Raw genomic sequence first — 18,750 nt, 5'->3', positions numbered from 1 at the left:
ATACTAATGTCCATTTAAAGTGCATCACTATCTCAAAGCCACTTTGATCTTGATTATATAAATTTTTGTATTCTATCATTAGTAAACACAGTGTAATGGCATCAGTAAGTGCATCCGCTTTAGCCGATGGTTCTGAAGTAATTTCTATTGTTTTTTGTACAAAACTCATAATTTTTTAGATAATATTCTATTAGCCTGCTGAAAATTCGATCCAAAGATTTTAAAATCCTGAAACCTAAAATTTTCAAAGCCAATACCATGTTGCATTTAGTGTCCCCTTCACTATGGAAAGCTTTAAAATTATCTATTACATACCGAAAAATTAGAGAAATTTTTCTGCTTAAAACGCCACCTTTATTTATTGTGTTATTCTAATGGCAAGACTAGGTTACAAATAAGTCTCTTTTTAATTTATTTGTTGCTGTTTCAATGTTAAAATTTTTTTCATCGTATCTTCAATAAAAGACAACGATTCGTTTCTGATTTCAGGGATGAAAGCGCAACATATTTATCAGGTAAGAACTCGAATTCTCTGTACATAAAAAAGTATTTTGCCGCCGTTAGTGTGTTTTCCACCCTCACATACTGCTCGAGAGGCAATTTTCGCACAAATTAGGCTTAAATACTTTTCTACCAAGCAAAGAATGCGAGTCTTACAGGAGAGGTCATGCTGTAGTATCGATTCCCCCCCCTCCCCAAAAAAAAATTGTGAAAAAAATGTCATATTTCAAAAGACGAAAGTAAAAAATCGTATATGCTACACGAGGCGGTATGTGGCATCGACTCCTAGGTGCTTGTCTCCCTCGCCATTGGCTTTGATGTCCATTACACACTCAGAAAAAAACGCCATACTTTTGTCCTTTGAAGCGTAATGTACTATGTTAATTGTTTCAAAATTTTACAGCTTTTCGTCTCTGTTTAAACGATAGATTCTTATCATTCTCTGCTTAGTGATTTGTTTGTGTTTCAATAAATTAAAAAAAATGAGGTTCACCCTTATTTACGATTTTTCTAGAATCATGTTCCTGATATTTGACCTTCCATTTGTGGCATTCATACGTTGCTCTCTTTTGCATATCATAACGTCTCTTTAATGTGTCTGTAACTCTACTTGATGTTTACAAAAGTAATGCGTCGTTTTTCGATTCATCTTGTGTCGTGCACTTCTTTTTATGGGTTCAACGTATTTAAAGTGTCTAAAAATAAGATGTCACAAATTTATTGATCTTACAGCGTATATATAAACTAAACTTTCACATATGACATATTATGCGTGTATGTGTATAACACCTTACCATGCATACTTATTAGAAAATAAGAAAAAAAAGTAAATAAAAGAAAAAGGATTGAGCTAATTTTGTTCTCGACCACTAGTTGAACTCAACAGTACGACGTGCAAGTGATCTCAGCCTTAAACGAACACGACTAATACTTGCTCTTTACGCGCTTTTTTATTATGTGTCTGCAATATTGATACAGTCTGGGAAAAAGTTATGAGAGAGATAATATTTAAGCAGTATGAAAATGAGCCGTGATTTGAGGATAAACTCGGAAAATGTATGATGTAACTATCTTATAATTCTTCTTATTTTAAGTTTTTGAAAATTTTCAGCGTATTCAGTTTAATAATCGGGTTCTTTACTCTGCAATGCTGAAAAAGCTTATTCAGGATCTATAAGTTCTACACATCCTTAAAATAGTTTTCCTCGTCAATTTCTCACGGTATAGGGTTCCAAATCGACAAAAGTTAGTAAAGAAGGACCTTTACCGTTTCTTTTCTTCTATATACCATAAAAGAAATAATGTAAGTCTTTTTAGATCAAGATTTTGCCCACCATTTTTACTACCCCTTAGTGATGTTAAGAAAAAAAATTTTTCTATTTAACCAATAGTAAATTTAGAAACAAAGTAAAGGGTGTCTAAATTTCTTTTCATTTATTTTATATTTCATCAGGTTTTTTACAAATAAGTCAATAGTGCAAACGGCAGCTACCGTTTGTTGTGTATAACGATGGAAATCTGGAAGTGTAAGCATTTTTTAAATGTTTGATTTATTTTCTATTTGTTAATAACTTTATGTAACGGAAATTCCATGTTAACTTTGGTCTTTATTGTTATTTAATGTTATTTTATGTTACAGCCTAGAAAAAAAATAGTATCAAATTACTATTCATCTATGAGTCTATTTCCAACTTTTGTGGTGTATAATGTGGGAGTATTAAACTTAATAACTTCAGAGGTAATCGAGATTTAAATAATTCTTATTCGTTAGATTTTTTTTTAATTTTGGCATAAAGTTTCCTCAGAATTCTGTGTTAACTGAACTGTTGGTTCATTTCATTAATTTTTTCAAGATGCTACGTTTCATAGTTTTCTCAAAATACCTTTTGTCTTTGTTGATGGTTATGGCTTTTACAATTATAATTATAATTTGAATATCATTTAGCACCAAAATAAAAAGACAAGTTGGCTTTTTCTACGAATTTTGGGTTCGTATTTTTTTCATTTTGTTCGTTATATTCATAAATTTAATTCCTAATCAATCCATGGTTATTCGTTTAATTTTAGTACTCAAATTAATCATATAGCATCATGTAAGGGAGAAGTGTCTTTTAAGGCTTCGTATAATATATTCATGTTCAAGTTAACCCCTACATGATAGATATATTCCATGTGGACAATAATCTAATGTTCACTAGTTAAAATCATATTAGGTATTTTTCCGTGCACCCATCGTTTATTCGTAAGAGACTAATACATTTAACTACTTTTTGTTAACCCATTTTATTAAAACAGCTCATTATCAATTGTTCTTGTTTTTTGTGTTAACATAATTTAAAGATATTTTAATACTTCTGAACCAGGTTGTAGTAGCACAAGAATTTCACGTTCGTCCACAGAACAGCATATTTTTGATGAGTCCATAGCTGAGCATACACATGCATATATCGTTTTATCACATAAATTAAATGTAACTCGGTTCAATTGTAAATACAAGTTATGGTTTAATGCTACAGCTAAGTAAGGGTTAGGTGGTTTTATGCAGGCAGATCCAATTTGTCCAGGTTGGGGTATCATGACGAGATTAATTATACAAGGATCACAATGGGTTCAATCTACGAGTGGCAAACGTGATATTATCTTGGTTTTGATGTATTGATGCACAACATATAACTTATTTCAAGTACTTATTTCGTCAGGGTAAAGATTTTCTAGCGGTGCTACAAATTCTAGATTTCCTGCTAGATTTTCTTGCATCCTGGGCTACAGTTCTAAATATCTTTGGAAAAAATAACTTTAGATGTACTAGACCTCTCTTTACATTATAAAAAATATAAGTCAGATGTTCATGGGAACGAATAGTATGATTAAAGATAGCTTCAGTTCTTCTGTAGCGGGCTGATAAATGCATCAGATATCTGTCGATGGTAAAATCTTGTCCTGAAGCTCGTTTGTCAGCAACTTGATTTTAAATATATTCACAGTATTTAGTAGTGTCTTACAGTTCTTTTAACGTAGCTCTAAGCATATGGGTATTTTGTTAAAAACAATTTCATGTATTCTTCGTAATCTGCATGTAAATTGTCAATATTAGTATTCGTAACATTAATATCACCTTTTGTGACTAAGCCAAACAGTCTCTTTGAAATACTTCCAATAATTTCAAAGGTGTCAATGTTTTTATTCTTATAATAGAAGATGAAATAACGTTAACTCTGCATCAAAATTTATTATCTTCGTCATGCTTACTTTAAGATTTTTCAATCGCATTTATTTGAATTTCAAAAGATCCATTTCCATACAGTTAGTATCATAAAAATAACCAAATTATCCAAAACAATGTTAAATGATTTTATTTAATTCCTAAGTGCGTGTGTATTCTAATGTAAATTTATGAATATTAAGGCATACAACTATCTTTCACTCAGCTCATTTAATTTTTGTAATACTGATTTATTTATATAATATTTAAGAGTTCACTTCCATACTACAGTTGTTCTGATTTTTATAGTTTTAATCTGCCTAATCTTGAGGCACTACTATCATTAAGGTGGATAGTATAATTAACATAGCTATTTCTTTTTATAAGACATGTAAGATATTATTTGAAGAAGCACATAATTGGTCAATTGGTCTTAATTTATCTACGTGCTCTTATATTATAGAGCTACATTCTCTTCCAAGTAATATATCGTTTTTCTTCAAAACTGTCTTAACTTTTAGGAGTTTATTTTAGCTGCGATCAAGTTTATGGGTGCACACTTTCTTGGCCATACTCACGTAATCTTTTGGTTTGACTTTTAAAGGCTTTTTTTTATCATATCTCATGTGAAGTTGTATTTTCGTTTGTTGGATTTCTGATACGATCAGTATTTATTAAAGTTATTTAATAACATCTTGTAGATGTAATGAATAAAAATGTAACGTTTTATCCTCACATATTTTTAAAGGAAATCCCACTATTCTTTTAAAAACTAGTTTATGAGGCGTAAAATTTGTTGCTGTATATACTCTCGTACTATAAATAAAAGCTAAAAACTTGGCCAAGTTGTCTCAGTCATCATAGGTTGCAGAATCATTTTTATGAAGTCAGCTAGGGCAGCATAACTCTATTCTAGTAATCTGTTCGTTTGAGAATAATGTTCTGATGTAATTGGATGACTGGTTTTTACGGTTATCATTAGGAATTTAAATGCATAAGAATTAAATGTAACAAGTCTATATAATAAAATAGATCCAGGCACACCGTAAGCTAAAATTACATTTTGTGCGAGTGCACTATCATGCATGCTTGATCTGAAATCTTGTAAAGGGACTCCTATCATGTACTTAGTCAAATTACACTGAATGAGTGGCAGTAACCATTTAGTGTCATTTGTAATTCACCAACGGTATTTATGAAAACTTTATCAAAAGCAATAAAAGGTGTATCTGTAAGCACCAGGAGTTTTCTTGTTTGTATTCTCTTGACGCTTGGTACGTTTACAAACACAATTAAAAGTGTCATTTTTTATTCTAAGCATGTAAAATTACTTTCTTATATTCTAATAAATTTAATTTATTCCTTTGTTGTCCCTTAACGAGGTTAGCATGCAGTATTATCATGTTATTATCATTTTATTATGTTCTATAATACCTGAGTAGGCTTAGAAGTATATCTTATTTAACTGTATTTAACAGATTTGGTTAGAAAATTCTTTAAGCTTTGTATCTTTATGATATTCAGCGTAGTTCCTCATTGGCTCACTATATGCCTAAGAAAGATGACCTCTCTTTGTAGAAATTTAACAAAATTGGGCTAAACCTCTATTCTTGTTGATATTATCTGAATAACCTAACAAAAAATAACCTACCTTTTCAGTCATACTTGATAATCAGATCTTTGGCATGTGCAAAAATCGGTGTCGATTTTGTTGTGATGTTTGCTACTTGAGCAATAGCACTTGGAATCAAGTTCTGTTTAGAATTCTGAGGGCTAATTTTTGTACGACATTAGGGATAAGCTGCCCGTGAGTTAAAGTGATGTGATAGGCGTTTGTCTCTCAGTTGTTACGAAGTTTAATAGTTTTATCCTTGGTACTTTAAATAAAAATTTTTTTTTACTATGATTACTGTAATTGCTTAGAGGGTGTCGGTTGAAATTATTATTTCTGCGTCAACAAGGTTTATTATGGCTAGAGTTACAATTAAGATTTTACGGCGAGTAATAACTATTATGATCTACATCATAAGATTGTTGAAAATTATTTTTAACAGTATTATTACTTTTTTGCAGATTTCCACGATATCACCTTCTCTCGCAACTTCTAAAATTTCTATGAAAATATGGATTGTTATTAAGTGATTACTTTTAATTACCATTATGATTATTATAAATACAATCTTTCATTAATGGACTACTGATCCTTTATACCTTATGTTCTTGAAATGGTTGGCTATTATATTTGTCTTGTTGGTTATAATGACGAAAATTACTGCGAAGTAGCCTCAGATAACGAGTAGCTATAATTATTCCGACTCTTATGTAATTTTCAAGCCATAGCACATGGTCAAAAGTAGCTGTGAAGGTCTTAGGTTCTTTAACATCTACTTTCTGGCTTATTATAGATCCTCTTATAAACAATTTTAGTTAGTGCCTTTTATCGGTATCATCATTATGTTACTACATGTGTTCTCTTAATTCTCTATGAGAACCTTTTTAGCAGCGCCTTGAAGTAAATATGATTGTCCAGACGACCATCTATTGCTCGTCCCTACTTTCGGAGTACTTTTTGTAGTTAAACTTGGTAATCAACAGCTGTTTTTCTAGCTGAAAATTTTTTCTTTAAGTGCGTTATAAACGCTTCAAGGTTTTTGAAGTTCTGGCCTTAGACTTTCCTAAGAAATTAAGTAAGGAGTTTCAGTTGATGTTGTTTCTGTCTTGTGTTTGTTCGATCTAGCGTCTCTAGTGTCAAGCTGGTTTATATAAGCGCAATCGCTTGTATCAAGCAATAAAACCTCAAAAATAGACAGAATCCAGAAAAATGGTCATAGATCTTGTCTTTGAAGCCATTATCTGGGAGACTACTTTTTGATTAGCATATCCCGTTGTTGATTCTTACGAAGATCTACCTAAAGCTTCTAAAAAAACTTGCTCTCTTTATTTTTAAATCACAGACATAAGCTACAGCCACTACAGCATCCCTAAACGATGAACCTGTGAAAGTTTTCATCCGTCATCCAATAAACGATTTTTTTTCTCTCTTAAATGATTTCAATCATTACTTTTCTTGTTTTCACACAATAGATCATTATAACCGTTACTATTGAGAATTGACATTCAATTACGGAGATTATTATTCATTCTTTACTATTCATCGTTATGTTACCTTATATAAATAAAATAAAGCTTACAACATAAACAGTTTTTGTTCTTTCTCTACTTACAGCCAATCTCGTAATTATTATTAAACTATTGATTTTTGTTATCCTTGATGTAAGGACCATTTGTTTTCTAATATTAATTGTTATTCGTAACAAATGTATGAGTTAAATTATTTTTTACAATAGCGATTATTTAAGGAATAAATAAAATCAGCTGAATAACAGTTACCCTTAACATTGGCAAAGTCATTTTAATTGTTATTCTGGATCTTATATCAATTTTTATGTTTTGCAATAAAAAAATTAATTCATTCTAACAATCATTTTTACTCATATGAATAACAATTTTCACGCTATTTTTTCCTGTCGTTATCAAACGTATCATAAAAAAAATAATTATAGAAGATGTATAAGTAACTAATTATGACACTTTTGTCATTAGTACGAGACCTCTCCTTATATCATTTCCTGGTACTTTTGTAGTTTTATTGATAATTTTTTTTGTTAATATTTTAATGACCATTATTGAAATTATCAATATTATTATTTTAATATTTATTAAAACGGTTATTTTTCCTAGCAACTTATGTATGACGACGTATTAAACATACAGATATAGGTATAGTAGTGACTAGAATTTTTTTAATTATAATTTTAAGTATTAGTACATAATAAACATCAGTAACATTCTTCTCCTTAAATATATTTTAACTGTTACTACTTCTTTAAGTATTTTTAGGTATTCAAAAAAATGCAGGACCACAATAGAGATTCTAGTTCTAACATTACATATTACTACGTATTGAGAGCCACTGTATTAGAATCTGTCATTAAAAACGAAGTATTAAATAACAAATTTTAATGACAAGCTCGAAGATTGTTACGATAGTTGTATTTTAGTGGTCGTACCTTCAAAAAAGAATAATCTTTTGTTTTAAAAGTAGTCTGTCTAAAAATTTAAAACTGTCATAGAAGATCCTCAATGTCTGTATACTTAGTATCACAGACTGTGACTTCACATCTTAAACACAGTGGTCGTATGTACCTGATGAGGGTCGAGATATTGTATACAAATGACTGAAACGTAGATTTTTCCTTAAATAATAAAAAATTTTGGTTGTGCTACCGTTTAAGGTGGCTCCAGCGCCTAGTGCCGTATCAAAATGGGGAGACTAAAAATTAATTATTATTTTCTTTAAAATATGGTATAAAATCATTGTAGAGACTGTTGTAAGCCATATTCTACATTTTATCTGTTACTTTAGTGAGTTAATATAAAGAAACAAAAACGTTTTATGGTGCCCTAATTGATGAACTGTTACGGTACGCTCCTAAGTTCAAGAGTAGTTATACCTATATATATGTACTCTCCAGAATGCAGACAGCTGAGAGCTGACTGGCACTCGCAACTGTACACTTAGTCTCTGATTATTTAAAGATTTTGTTCGATAACAAGACACTTTTCTCATGTCATCGAAAACTGCGTAATAATATATACAAGATAGTATATTTCTTACACCCTACGGGTTATTTATATAAGTGCAGCAGTAGGTTGTATATCACGTAAGCTTGCATTTCCTATCTAACCTGTCTTAAAACTACGATTTTGTAAGCATGATTTCTTACAATTTTCATCGTCAACCTTAATTTTTTTTTATACGAACAGAAAGATGGGAATTCAAAGAATATAATTTAATTTTATTAACCTCGGTTGGGTTATTTATAATTTTAACATTGACTCCACTGGAGTCACCTTAACGTATTATTTCAAATTTTATTGATTGTCATTCAACGCATCTTACAAAACTTTCTCTTTATATAACATTCATATACCACAAGAACTATTTAAATTACATGTTTTTAATTCAATATATTTTATTATCCCACACCTATTCATTGTTAGATATCAATGGACTGCTGCAAATGCAGGCACGCACTTTTGGCACGCACACACTGGCTTACAGAAAATGGATGGTCTATATGGTAGTATAGTTATACGACAACCTCCAAGTAAAGATCCTAACAGTAATCTGTACGATTATGACTTAACAACTCACATAATTCTAATAAGTGACTGGATGCACGAAGATGCTGCTGAAAGATTTCCCGGAAGATTAGCTGTCAACACTGGTCAAGATCCTGAGACAGTTCTCATTAATGGCAAGGGGCAATTTAAGGTGAATATTCTCACATAATTTTTTGTAGTAAAAAGTATAGTAAATCATTGTAGCTCGGTAATTTCTGTATTAAAATGATTCTTATGAAATGGTTAATGTCACAAGTATCGATAATTAATCAGCAAAAAAACAGATATTTGTCACTTATAGTTTTTTTTATAACACTTAGATCTTTTTGCATTTTATTGGGCTAAAAAATGCAGTAACTATTTAAACAAGACCCTCATAATTCTAAAAATTAATGACGATTGTTTTATAGCCTCATGAGAAGTTTTAACATTGCCAACAAGCCAACCAAAATATATGACCTATGTCAAAAGCAGAATCAACCGATTGTTCTAATTGCATTATCACACTCACAGTAATATCTTTCTATTCCACTATGACCAATAGCTTGTGGCATATGACTAAAATAATTATTGGTATTTCATTCTTTAATACAACTTTACCTAACTCTTAACTTTACGATATAGACTGGGCTCAAACAGTGATGAACTGGGAAAAATTATTCGCACCCAATTTTTTTGTGCTTTTGTGTTCAAAATATAGTAATGTACTTGAAAGTTTATCTTGCCACCTAAGAATGTGATCAGTTATTGTTTAAACAATTTCGTCAAAGTTGTTTTGTTGATCTGAAAAAAATATTTTCAGATTCTTTGGCACAGTGAGAATAAAAAACTAATTAAAATGTACATACCTAAACCCCACAGTTTTCGAGTAAAAAATTCTCAAAGTTTCAAAAAATGCATTTTTTCCGATTTTCAGGGCTCTACCAGACTACTAAATAAAGACATTTTTATATGTGTCAACACATAAACATAAACAACAAACCTTCCTCTACAATCTCCAAAAAAGAAAATGTCAAAAAGTTGAGTGGCAAGATTGTTTTTTTCAATAAACGTTCAGGGCGTTTCAGAGCGGGCTCCCGCGTGAGTGTATACTTATATATACGTTGCGTGGCTCAGCGTTGCAATGAACATATAAAGGTATACACTCACGCGGGAGCGCGTTCTGAAATGCCCTGAGCGTTTACTGCAAAAAATAATCTTGCCACCCAATTTTTTGACATTTTCTTTTTTGGAGATTGTAGAGGAAGGTTTGTAGTTTATGTTTATGTGTTGACACATATAAAAATGTTTTTATTTAGTAGTCTCGTAGAGCCCTAAAAATCGGAAAAAATGCAATTTTCAAAACTTAGGGAATTTTTTACTCGAAAACTGTGGGGTTTAGGTATAAATTCCAATTGGTTTTTTGTTCCAAATGTGCCAAAGAATCTGAGAATATTTTTTTTCAGATCAACAAAACAACTTTGACGAAATTGTTTAAACAATAACTGACCACATTCTTAGGTGGCAAGATGAACTTTTAAGTACATTACTATATTTTTAACAAGAAAACACAAAAAAATTGGGTGCGAATAATTTTTCCCAGTTCATCACTGTTTGAGCCCGGTCTAATAGTTTGAGTTACTTTTAAGTATTCTAAATTTTCAAAATCAAATTTTTGTCAATAACTTTTGCTAAATCTAATATTGATTGATAAAATTGATACGAACCTGTAAGGGATACTATATACACATACATATTTAAGAACGTACGTACAGAATCTTGTTAAACATTCATCTAAATAAAAATACCCCTATAAATAATATTTCTAAATTATTTTCTGTCAATTTAGGAAATCTAAATCTCGAGTAATATATTTAGCTTATATTCTTGACCTTACCTACTCTTTGCTGTGAATATATACGTTTTAACTTGATGTGATTTTTTGGGACTAATTTATTTGCTATATTTTATACTTCTTAATACTTATAACATGGATGTAATACTGGCTTACGTCATAACGCATTATGCTGTTATTTGTGGATAAAGCCTTAGGTGTCATGATTGTCCGTTGTACGTATTGTTTCGGCACCAACAGGGTGAATTAGTTTTAAAAAAAAGTTGTTTACATAAATTTGATTGATTATTATAATATTCAATTTCTTTCATGTTATTTTTTATGATAGTTATTTCTGTACAATTACACTTATTTATTCCTAAAGAAGCCCTCAGTATAATGGCAACGTATTAATTTTTTATAAATAATTTTTTGGATAAATAGCCATACTCCACAATACTAAGTTTTTAGTCATTATTCACTATTTACAATTTTTCCTGATTCTCAGTTTTATTATCAAATTTTTAAAATCTTTAGACTGCACTTTGACACTTAAGAAACTGGATAAGGAGCTTTGTATAAATATTTGCAAATCGTGCCTTAAAATTTTTAAAACCACATCGTAAACAAGTACAATAATCCTTACTTTGATAGTACAATTCTCAACAATATTAAACTGACAAAAAAATTTTAGAGATCCCACTAAACTGTTAGTTACTAGGGCTGACAAGGGAGGTGTTTTGTACAGAGAAGAACGTTTATGTAAGGTCAATGCTATTTTGTCTAAAACGAGTTTTTTTTTTTAATTAAAAAAAAAAGTTGTTAGTATAAATTTAATTTATGATTATAATTTTTAATTTATTTAATGTTATTTCTTAAAAAATTTATGTAAAATTTCAGTAATTGATCCTGAAAAGGCTGTCAGTATAACGGCAAGGTATTTATTCTGTACAGATAATTGTTTGAATTAATATTCGTCATTCATAATACTTAGTTTTTTAATCTCATTCACTATTACCGTTTAAAAACTTTTAGGACTTGAAAACCCTATCTCGAAGCAGCTAAATTTTTCTTAATGTACATCCAATCACGTCGGCCGTTATCTTTCTTTCTGTATACAAGCCGCCATCTTTTAGGGACGTCTGAGTCTCAAACCTTAGAATAAGCACTATGGCGTGCTACTGTCAGCCCAACAGCACTTCACTCAGGTAGGAAGACCCATTAGAATAGTTTTATCAAGGTCAAAAAATAAACAAAAAACTTTCGCATTAAAATAAAAGTCTGACACTTACAATAAAGTAGCTTATAACAAATTTTTTTGGTCCTGTGCATGAACTGCTCAGAAAAAACAAAGGAAACAAATTTACTGTAATATTTGAATTTCCTTTTTTGTGAAAAGTAGGACGCACGGCAAAAACTAGGATTCAGATATTCAAATGGTTCATTAACTGCATATTGCATTAGTATGATTCTATTATGTTGTAGAACTATACCTTCTCAATAATATGATTTATAGACTCATTGAAAATCTTATAAAAAGTCACCAGTAGGTCATTAGACATACCTTATAGGCGGTGTGGAAATTTGCTAAACATCTTATTTATGTGAGCTGTACATGACCATTTCATTTAAGATAACAGAGGAATATGACAAATTTGTTAACGAAAGTATCTTTCTATTATGTGGAGAATTAGAAAGTTTTTAAAAATTAAGATCTCATTATAATAGACGAAAATATCTGATTATGAAGAACGAGGTGGGGAGCGTATCGATGGGTTTTTCTAAAATTTGTGTGAGGTTCTAAATTTTCAAAAAATTGTTGTAATTTAGTGAAAGGATCCAGGGTTTCTCATAAATTTTTGGGGGGTATGTCAGTAAAAAGTTGTTTTATTTTATTTTTAAAAATTAAGATAGTAAATGTAATTGTTGCATCTTAAGATTCAAAGTTTATTTTTAAGTAACCAAACGTTTAAAAATTTATACAAAAAATGGTTATACATATTACCTTTGTAAAAAAAAAAAAATGAAATACAACAAAATTCAACAAAACTCTTAAAGGAGCACAAATTTTAAGAAATCTATACATGTGACACCTGCATTAAGAGTAAGACAAAAAGTTTGTTACTCAAAAATGCACCGCTTAATGCACAAAAAAGTCATCAACAAAAATAGTTGTCCACAATATGAAAGAGGACTTTTTGGAAAATATGCTTGACAAAGGCAATCAAACTTACTAAAATTTGAATAATTTTTATTCGAATAATATTCTTCGACAATTCAATGAATGCCTTTAAATGAATGCATTAAATTATTTTGCAATATGTATTAGGGTAACGCAAAAAAACTTTTTTTTCAAGTCTCAAAAAAAAAATGTTAGTTTTTGATGTGCTAAGAACTCCCTTTAAAGAACAGCTCAAATAATAATTTTTAAGAGGTCGTTCCAAATTTCTTAAGATTAAAGAAAAGGCCAAAAACCAAATTTCTTTTTTAATTTTTTTTCTCGAGACAGTATAATTTTACAGATCAAAAAATAATAAGTTTCTGAACATTGCAGCTCAAAATTTAAATATTAATAGGTTGCTTGTAATTTTTTTTTTGTATTTACTAGTGAATAATTTTACACTGTTTTTAATGACTTTTCGATACTGAAAAGTTTGATTGTTGCAAATTCAGTCTCTAATCTTCTTTAATACCCCCTCTCCTCTGCACGCACTCCTCAAAATTTTGGAACATCTTTCGAGCGGCCCCTTAAAATGAGGTGGAAATTGTAATATTTCTCTCTTACTTTAACCCAATAAAAACTATCCTATTTTTTCCAGACTCCCACCCCCTCACCCATTCTTAGTCCCCCTTTACAATTTTTAGGCCCCCTCTGGTCCCCCCTCAGACTACCCACTACTGACATATGATTTAATTGTGTGTGATAAATCTTATTATGTTGGTTAAGTTATATTTATTTTGCTTAATGTATGTAAAGTTGATGTATTTATTAAGTAACAATAAATGTTACTATTGCATGCATAAAACAAAAATGTAACTAAATGAATTTAAGTTTCGAAATCAATGACAGTATCATATTGACCATCCCACTAGGTATTGTTTACGGGTATAAGGATGGTCTTAAGCACATTCAAACTATTTTTAAGTTTAATGAAATAATATTTTTTATTAAGCTATCTAACTCGCTGTACTATCCTTTTTATAACTGACAGTAACTTCATCCGATGAGCTGACCAGATGCTGGTTTTTTTCCAAAACATTTTACAATTAATGAAACTATGGAGTATTTATTTTTATAAAACATTTTGGCATTACACTATATTTAATCAAAAAGTTATACCTAACAAATTTTATTTAATATTTACTTAGTTCCGAAATATAGTAACAAACTTAAGTGTAACCAGGATTTAGATTTAAAAAAAACATTTCTTAAAATTTTAAACAATTAAGTAAAAAAAAGTATATTTTTCAATATATTTATAAAAAAGAAGATGTAGCATCATGTGAAACAACAAAAATAGACACGAGTAATAAAAAAGACTATACAGAAAATTTTTGATGAAATATCAGAGTATGTAGATGTACGATGTTTAAGCCCTGTGGGAGCAGCACGGCGATTGCAAGAATCTTCTCTCTGGGGACAAAGTCATTCTGTATTCAATTTACAAGTACGTATTAAAAGTTAACAAAGAATAGTTTCGAAAAAAGTAATAAGTTCAAAGCTATAGAAAGTTTTGAAACAGCATTAACGACTTGGTATAAATTAGTTAAAGTAGACATTTTCGCGAAAAAACTTAAATACGTAAAAATTTCTGAATATTGCTGTTTTAAGTCAGCGCTAAAAAGTTTGTTAGAAGAAGAAGAGCTATACGTGACTAAATAATAAGGCAATTAAATAAAATATCACCCAAGGACTCTGAGCATTTTTTTAAAATTAATTGTAAATCAGGTGAGTACAGCAAAATTTTTCCAATGTTTAAAAACATTTTTATTTGAGGAAGCTTGTAACGTTACGCTGCCAGAGATAAGTATATTATTAACATTAAATAACCTATGTTATAAACATCTGCCAAAACTTTCTGCTCACTATTTGCTTATGTCCCCTAATTTTCTAACATATTATATCATAAAAGTAAGACTACTGATGGATGGTGTAAGCTAGGAGACTGTGTTTACTTTGCCAGGGAACCATACAGAATACAGAGATAAGAAATAATATATATGTAATTTATATAGATGTATGTGTAAATCTTTATTATAAATCTATATTAGCGACTATTTCAAGAGCTAAACTATCTAGCCAACGTGCCAGACTCATAGCTGAAGGCAGAGTGATTTTACATTGCTCGGTATGGTCTTTTTGCACCTCTTGATCCTTGATGGTGGTAACTGGAGCTCAATGGCTTGCAATTTTGATTTAATACTATTTCAATACACAGCCATATTAATCGGATGATTTTCTTTTGAGGTGTACAATTTTGGATAGCAAGCAATATCTATAACTATCATTGGCTTCCATTTTAAAATCTTAAGAACTTTAATGCATAGAAGAGAGATTGTAGTTTAAGCCTCCCAATGTTTGTGGCGATCCAGGTCAATCTGATTGTAATTTGTAAATTGTTGATACATGCACTAATTTTTACGATAATGGATTTTATGTTACTATACGAGTTATATGGAACAATTAAGCTACCAAATTAAGATTCTTGTTTAACCAACCTATTACTAAATTTTACCTCCATAAATATCTATTAAAATCAGTGTTTAATTAATTAAAGTCCTAAATTAACTCATTCTTTCATAATTTGTTTTTTTAAATTAATTTTTATTCACCGTTAAGTGATTATTCTTATTACTATGTTTTATTGATCAAAATTTTTATTAGTATTAGTATTATCATTTTTTCCTTTTGTTATTATTATTATAAGTATTATTGTTTTTTTTAATTACAATTTTCATTGAAACCGGTTAAACAATGTAGGTTGTTGCTGGCCCCCAAATGCTATCTTGTTTCTACGTTTTTTCTAGAAAGTGATAACATGCCTTGAGCCTTTTGTTCGAACAATTAATTCAAATTTAAATTTAAATTCAACTTCTATGAATTCATATTAAGTATCAGTATTGGTCTTGCCCCTGACATAGCTCTCCCCGCCAACTTATTTTTGTGCCTAGGTGGAGCTTGTTTTATTGTATGTACAAATAAATCAAAATTCTTTGGCTACACTGCGCTCCTCTAAATAATTTGCAAGGAAAATACGAGTCTACTTGAAAAATCATTTATTGAATAAGATATGAATTTCAAATGGCAAGTAACAGATTTACTGTATAAAGTGAAAAAAAAAAAAAAATTCAAATAAGAGAAAAAAAGTATTTTATCTGATGCTCAGCTTATAATATACTAATGGCGTTAAAGCATATTACTCGAACTATTATAATTCTTTTTCTTGGCAAAAGAAAATCTCTTTTTGAGCCATATCCGCCACCTCATGAAGTTCACTCAATATTTGGCGTAGTAGTTTGTCATTTCTTATCAAACGATCAAACCCTTCCGTGCATTGTTAATAATCTTAGAAACGTTAGATTAGTTGGATCGTACTTTTTTGCATTATTTTTAAATAGTTCTGCTGTCTCTTTTGCTCTTGATAATGCAGTGTTGTGGGTATCTCGTCTTGTTTGTGTTGCTATATTTTTTTTGTTAAATCATAGTTTGTGTCGATTTTTCCATTTTTTAGTGAACTTGTCCTATAGATAAAAATAGTTTGATGCTCGCCAGTTTTATTGTTACACAAATACCTCGTATTTTTTCTAATTTATCACTAGCATTTCGTTTTTTCTTCATGCCAAATTTACTATAGTAAACGCATGGCATACACCCATAGGATTTTTACTTTTGAGTTCTTATCAACGGGTCCATTTTTTCAGAGCTTACTATGCACTTAATTTTTTTATTATTAAATATGGTTGAATAAAGCTTTCAATATTGATCAATATCAGGAAAATGTGATAACTACTGTAGCTTATAAATGGTTAATATGTTCCCCCAAGACTTTTTTTTTTTTAATATACATCGTGAAATATCACAACTTAAAATAAGAATCGTCCATTTGTATGAGCTGAGTAATGTATCATGTTCCATACCATATACCTTTGAAATTTCTCAGAAGTGTCTCAACATCCAAAAGATAAAAATCGTAAATTGTATTGAAGTTGGTTCATTTAGGAAGCCTACGGAAGTATGCTCAACTTCTGTATTTTTCGGTTTTAAATGACCCCTTTTATCTTACGGGAAAACAGTATGTTCACATAATTTATAAAATGGTTAAACACTATTTACATCAAATTTTCCTTTTTCCCTGTTTTTGTTTATGTTGTTTAACACCTCTATAACTATGACACTAACATTATTTAAATTCAAACAATTAATACGACCCAGCTAAGAGGCACTAATTCACCAAAGCCAAAAGCTTGGTATTTTTGGTCTCATATAATTCAAACGTGACAATGTTATCAGAAACTTAAGCTTTTCTCCTTCTAATTTTTTCACTACGTCTCAAAAGTCACAGTCATATTTTCAGGCACTTACTTTTTACACTTATGCTTTTTATTTTTTATGTGCTTCTAGTTTATCTTCTTAAATAGTTGCTTCATAAATATTCCCAAAAAATGATTCAAGGACATCCTCAATATATCCATTTGTCATAAAGGACGTGAGTGGTTTATCTAAAAAGATTCTTTGCCAGATTAGGACTTTATTGTTAATTAATTATTAGACCTATTTTGATGTTTTAGGTATATGTTTCATATGCAATTTATGTAAGTACTCATTATTATTACCAACAAGTAGTTTTTCATGTACTTAATCACGTTGGCATGTGAAAAACAAATTTCCACAATCTGAATAAGAGTCTACTTTAATGGGGCACAGTGTTGCATGTAAGTGTTTGTGTAGTGGAAGAATGGGTAAAGAGATAATAGAAAGTAACCTATTGTATGCCAAGAAAGACATAAAAAAAATTTAAAAAGATAGAGAAAGAGAGGTTATGATGAGTATTTCTTTTCAAAAAAGCGGAAGAGTGAAGAAAAAAGATACCAGCAGCGCTACAGTAAGTTAATTGGTGCAATCACGAATTCTCCTATGAGCTTGAAGAGAGAGAGAGAGTATGAGATAAGGATAGAGAAAGAGAGTAAGAAAATATGCGTTATGACGAGCCAAAAGTCAGGTGATGTCAGTTATTTACTACTTACTACTTACAGCTTGGTTTAAATAATATGAAGTTAACAATTTTGCTTTAATAATGTAGTACGTTAACATCACGTACTACTACATGTTTAATAATAAATTTAAATTCTTTGAAAAAAAAAATTAAATCAAAATACTACCATCCACAGATTATATATAGTATTTTAAGGATCATAAGCTTTTTTTTAGGTTACATTAAATAAATGACGTAGCACAACGTTCTTTGGAGAAATGAGATCGAATAATGGGATAAAATACTAATGTTTTAAAGAAATAGGAGAAGGACAGGAGTAGTACACAACTACGATAGAGAAAGGTGTTCCAAAATTTGATAAAACCCAAAATACTGTTGGAAACGGATTTCGCATTGATCCAGTATATTTTTTTGTATGCCAGGAACAAACACACCTACATAACGAGTATTTTTGTGGATAAATATTTTATGGACATCGACAAATTATTACTGGAAGTCGAAGTGTTTCGTGCAAAGCCTACAATAAAATTTAATATGAGTGGTTGAAAATTTTGGTATTCTCAATCCAAATCGTAAGCTAGTTAAAAAAGCTTATTCTGGTAAAAAACATGACTTTTAAAATTAACAAGAATTTCTAAAAGTTGTTTTTTTTTTTTTTTTTTTTTTTTCTTTATCTAAACTATCTAAGTACAATTTGAAGTTAAAATGCGTACTTTTTTCTTTGTTTTTGGCTTTTTCTGCCTTTTCCTTTGCTTTATAAGACTTTTATCTTGAAAATAGCTCCGAAAAGTTGTGAAGGTCAATTTAATATATATGCACCTATCTATCGTAGT

The 18,750-nt window shown here is 30.0% G+C and overlaps 1 protein-coding gene across 1 annotated transcript in view; it reads left to right on the top strand.

Annotated features, from left to right (window-relative positions):
* Window positions 1-18,750, top strand: part of LOC106641906 (multicopper oxidase 3) — a 545,989-nt gene that overhangs the window by 103,777 nt on the left and 423,462 nt on the right. The window contains exon 4 of the mRNA XM_089594463.1: window positions 8,768-9,041. Within this exon, the coding sequence (XP_089450589.1) occupies window positions 8,768-9,041 (274 nt within the window). The remainder of the gene's footprint in view (window positions 1-8,767; window positions 9,042-18,750) is intronic.

This window comes from Copidosoma floridanum, unplaced genomic scaffold (genome assembly GCF_036245765.1).
Source record: "Copidosoma floridanum isolate Cflo_tuat_1 unplaced genomic scaffold, Cflo_Japanese_pri ptg000021l, whole genome shotgun sequence".
Taxonomy (NCBI): Eukaryota; Metazoa; Arthropoda; class Insecta; order Hymenoptera; family Encyrtidae; genus Copidosoma; species Copidosoma floridanum.
The sequence above is the reverse complement of the archived record's forward strand: the minus strand, read 5'-3'. Positions and strand labels throughout refer to the sequence as shown.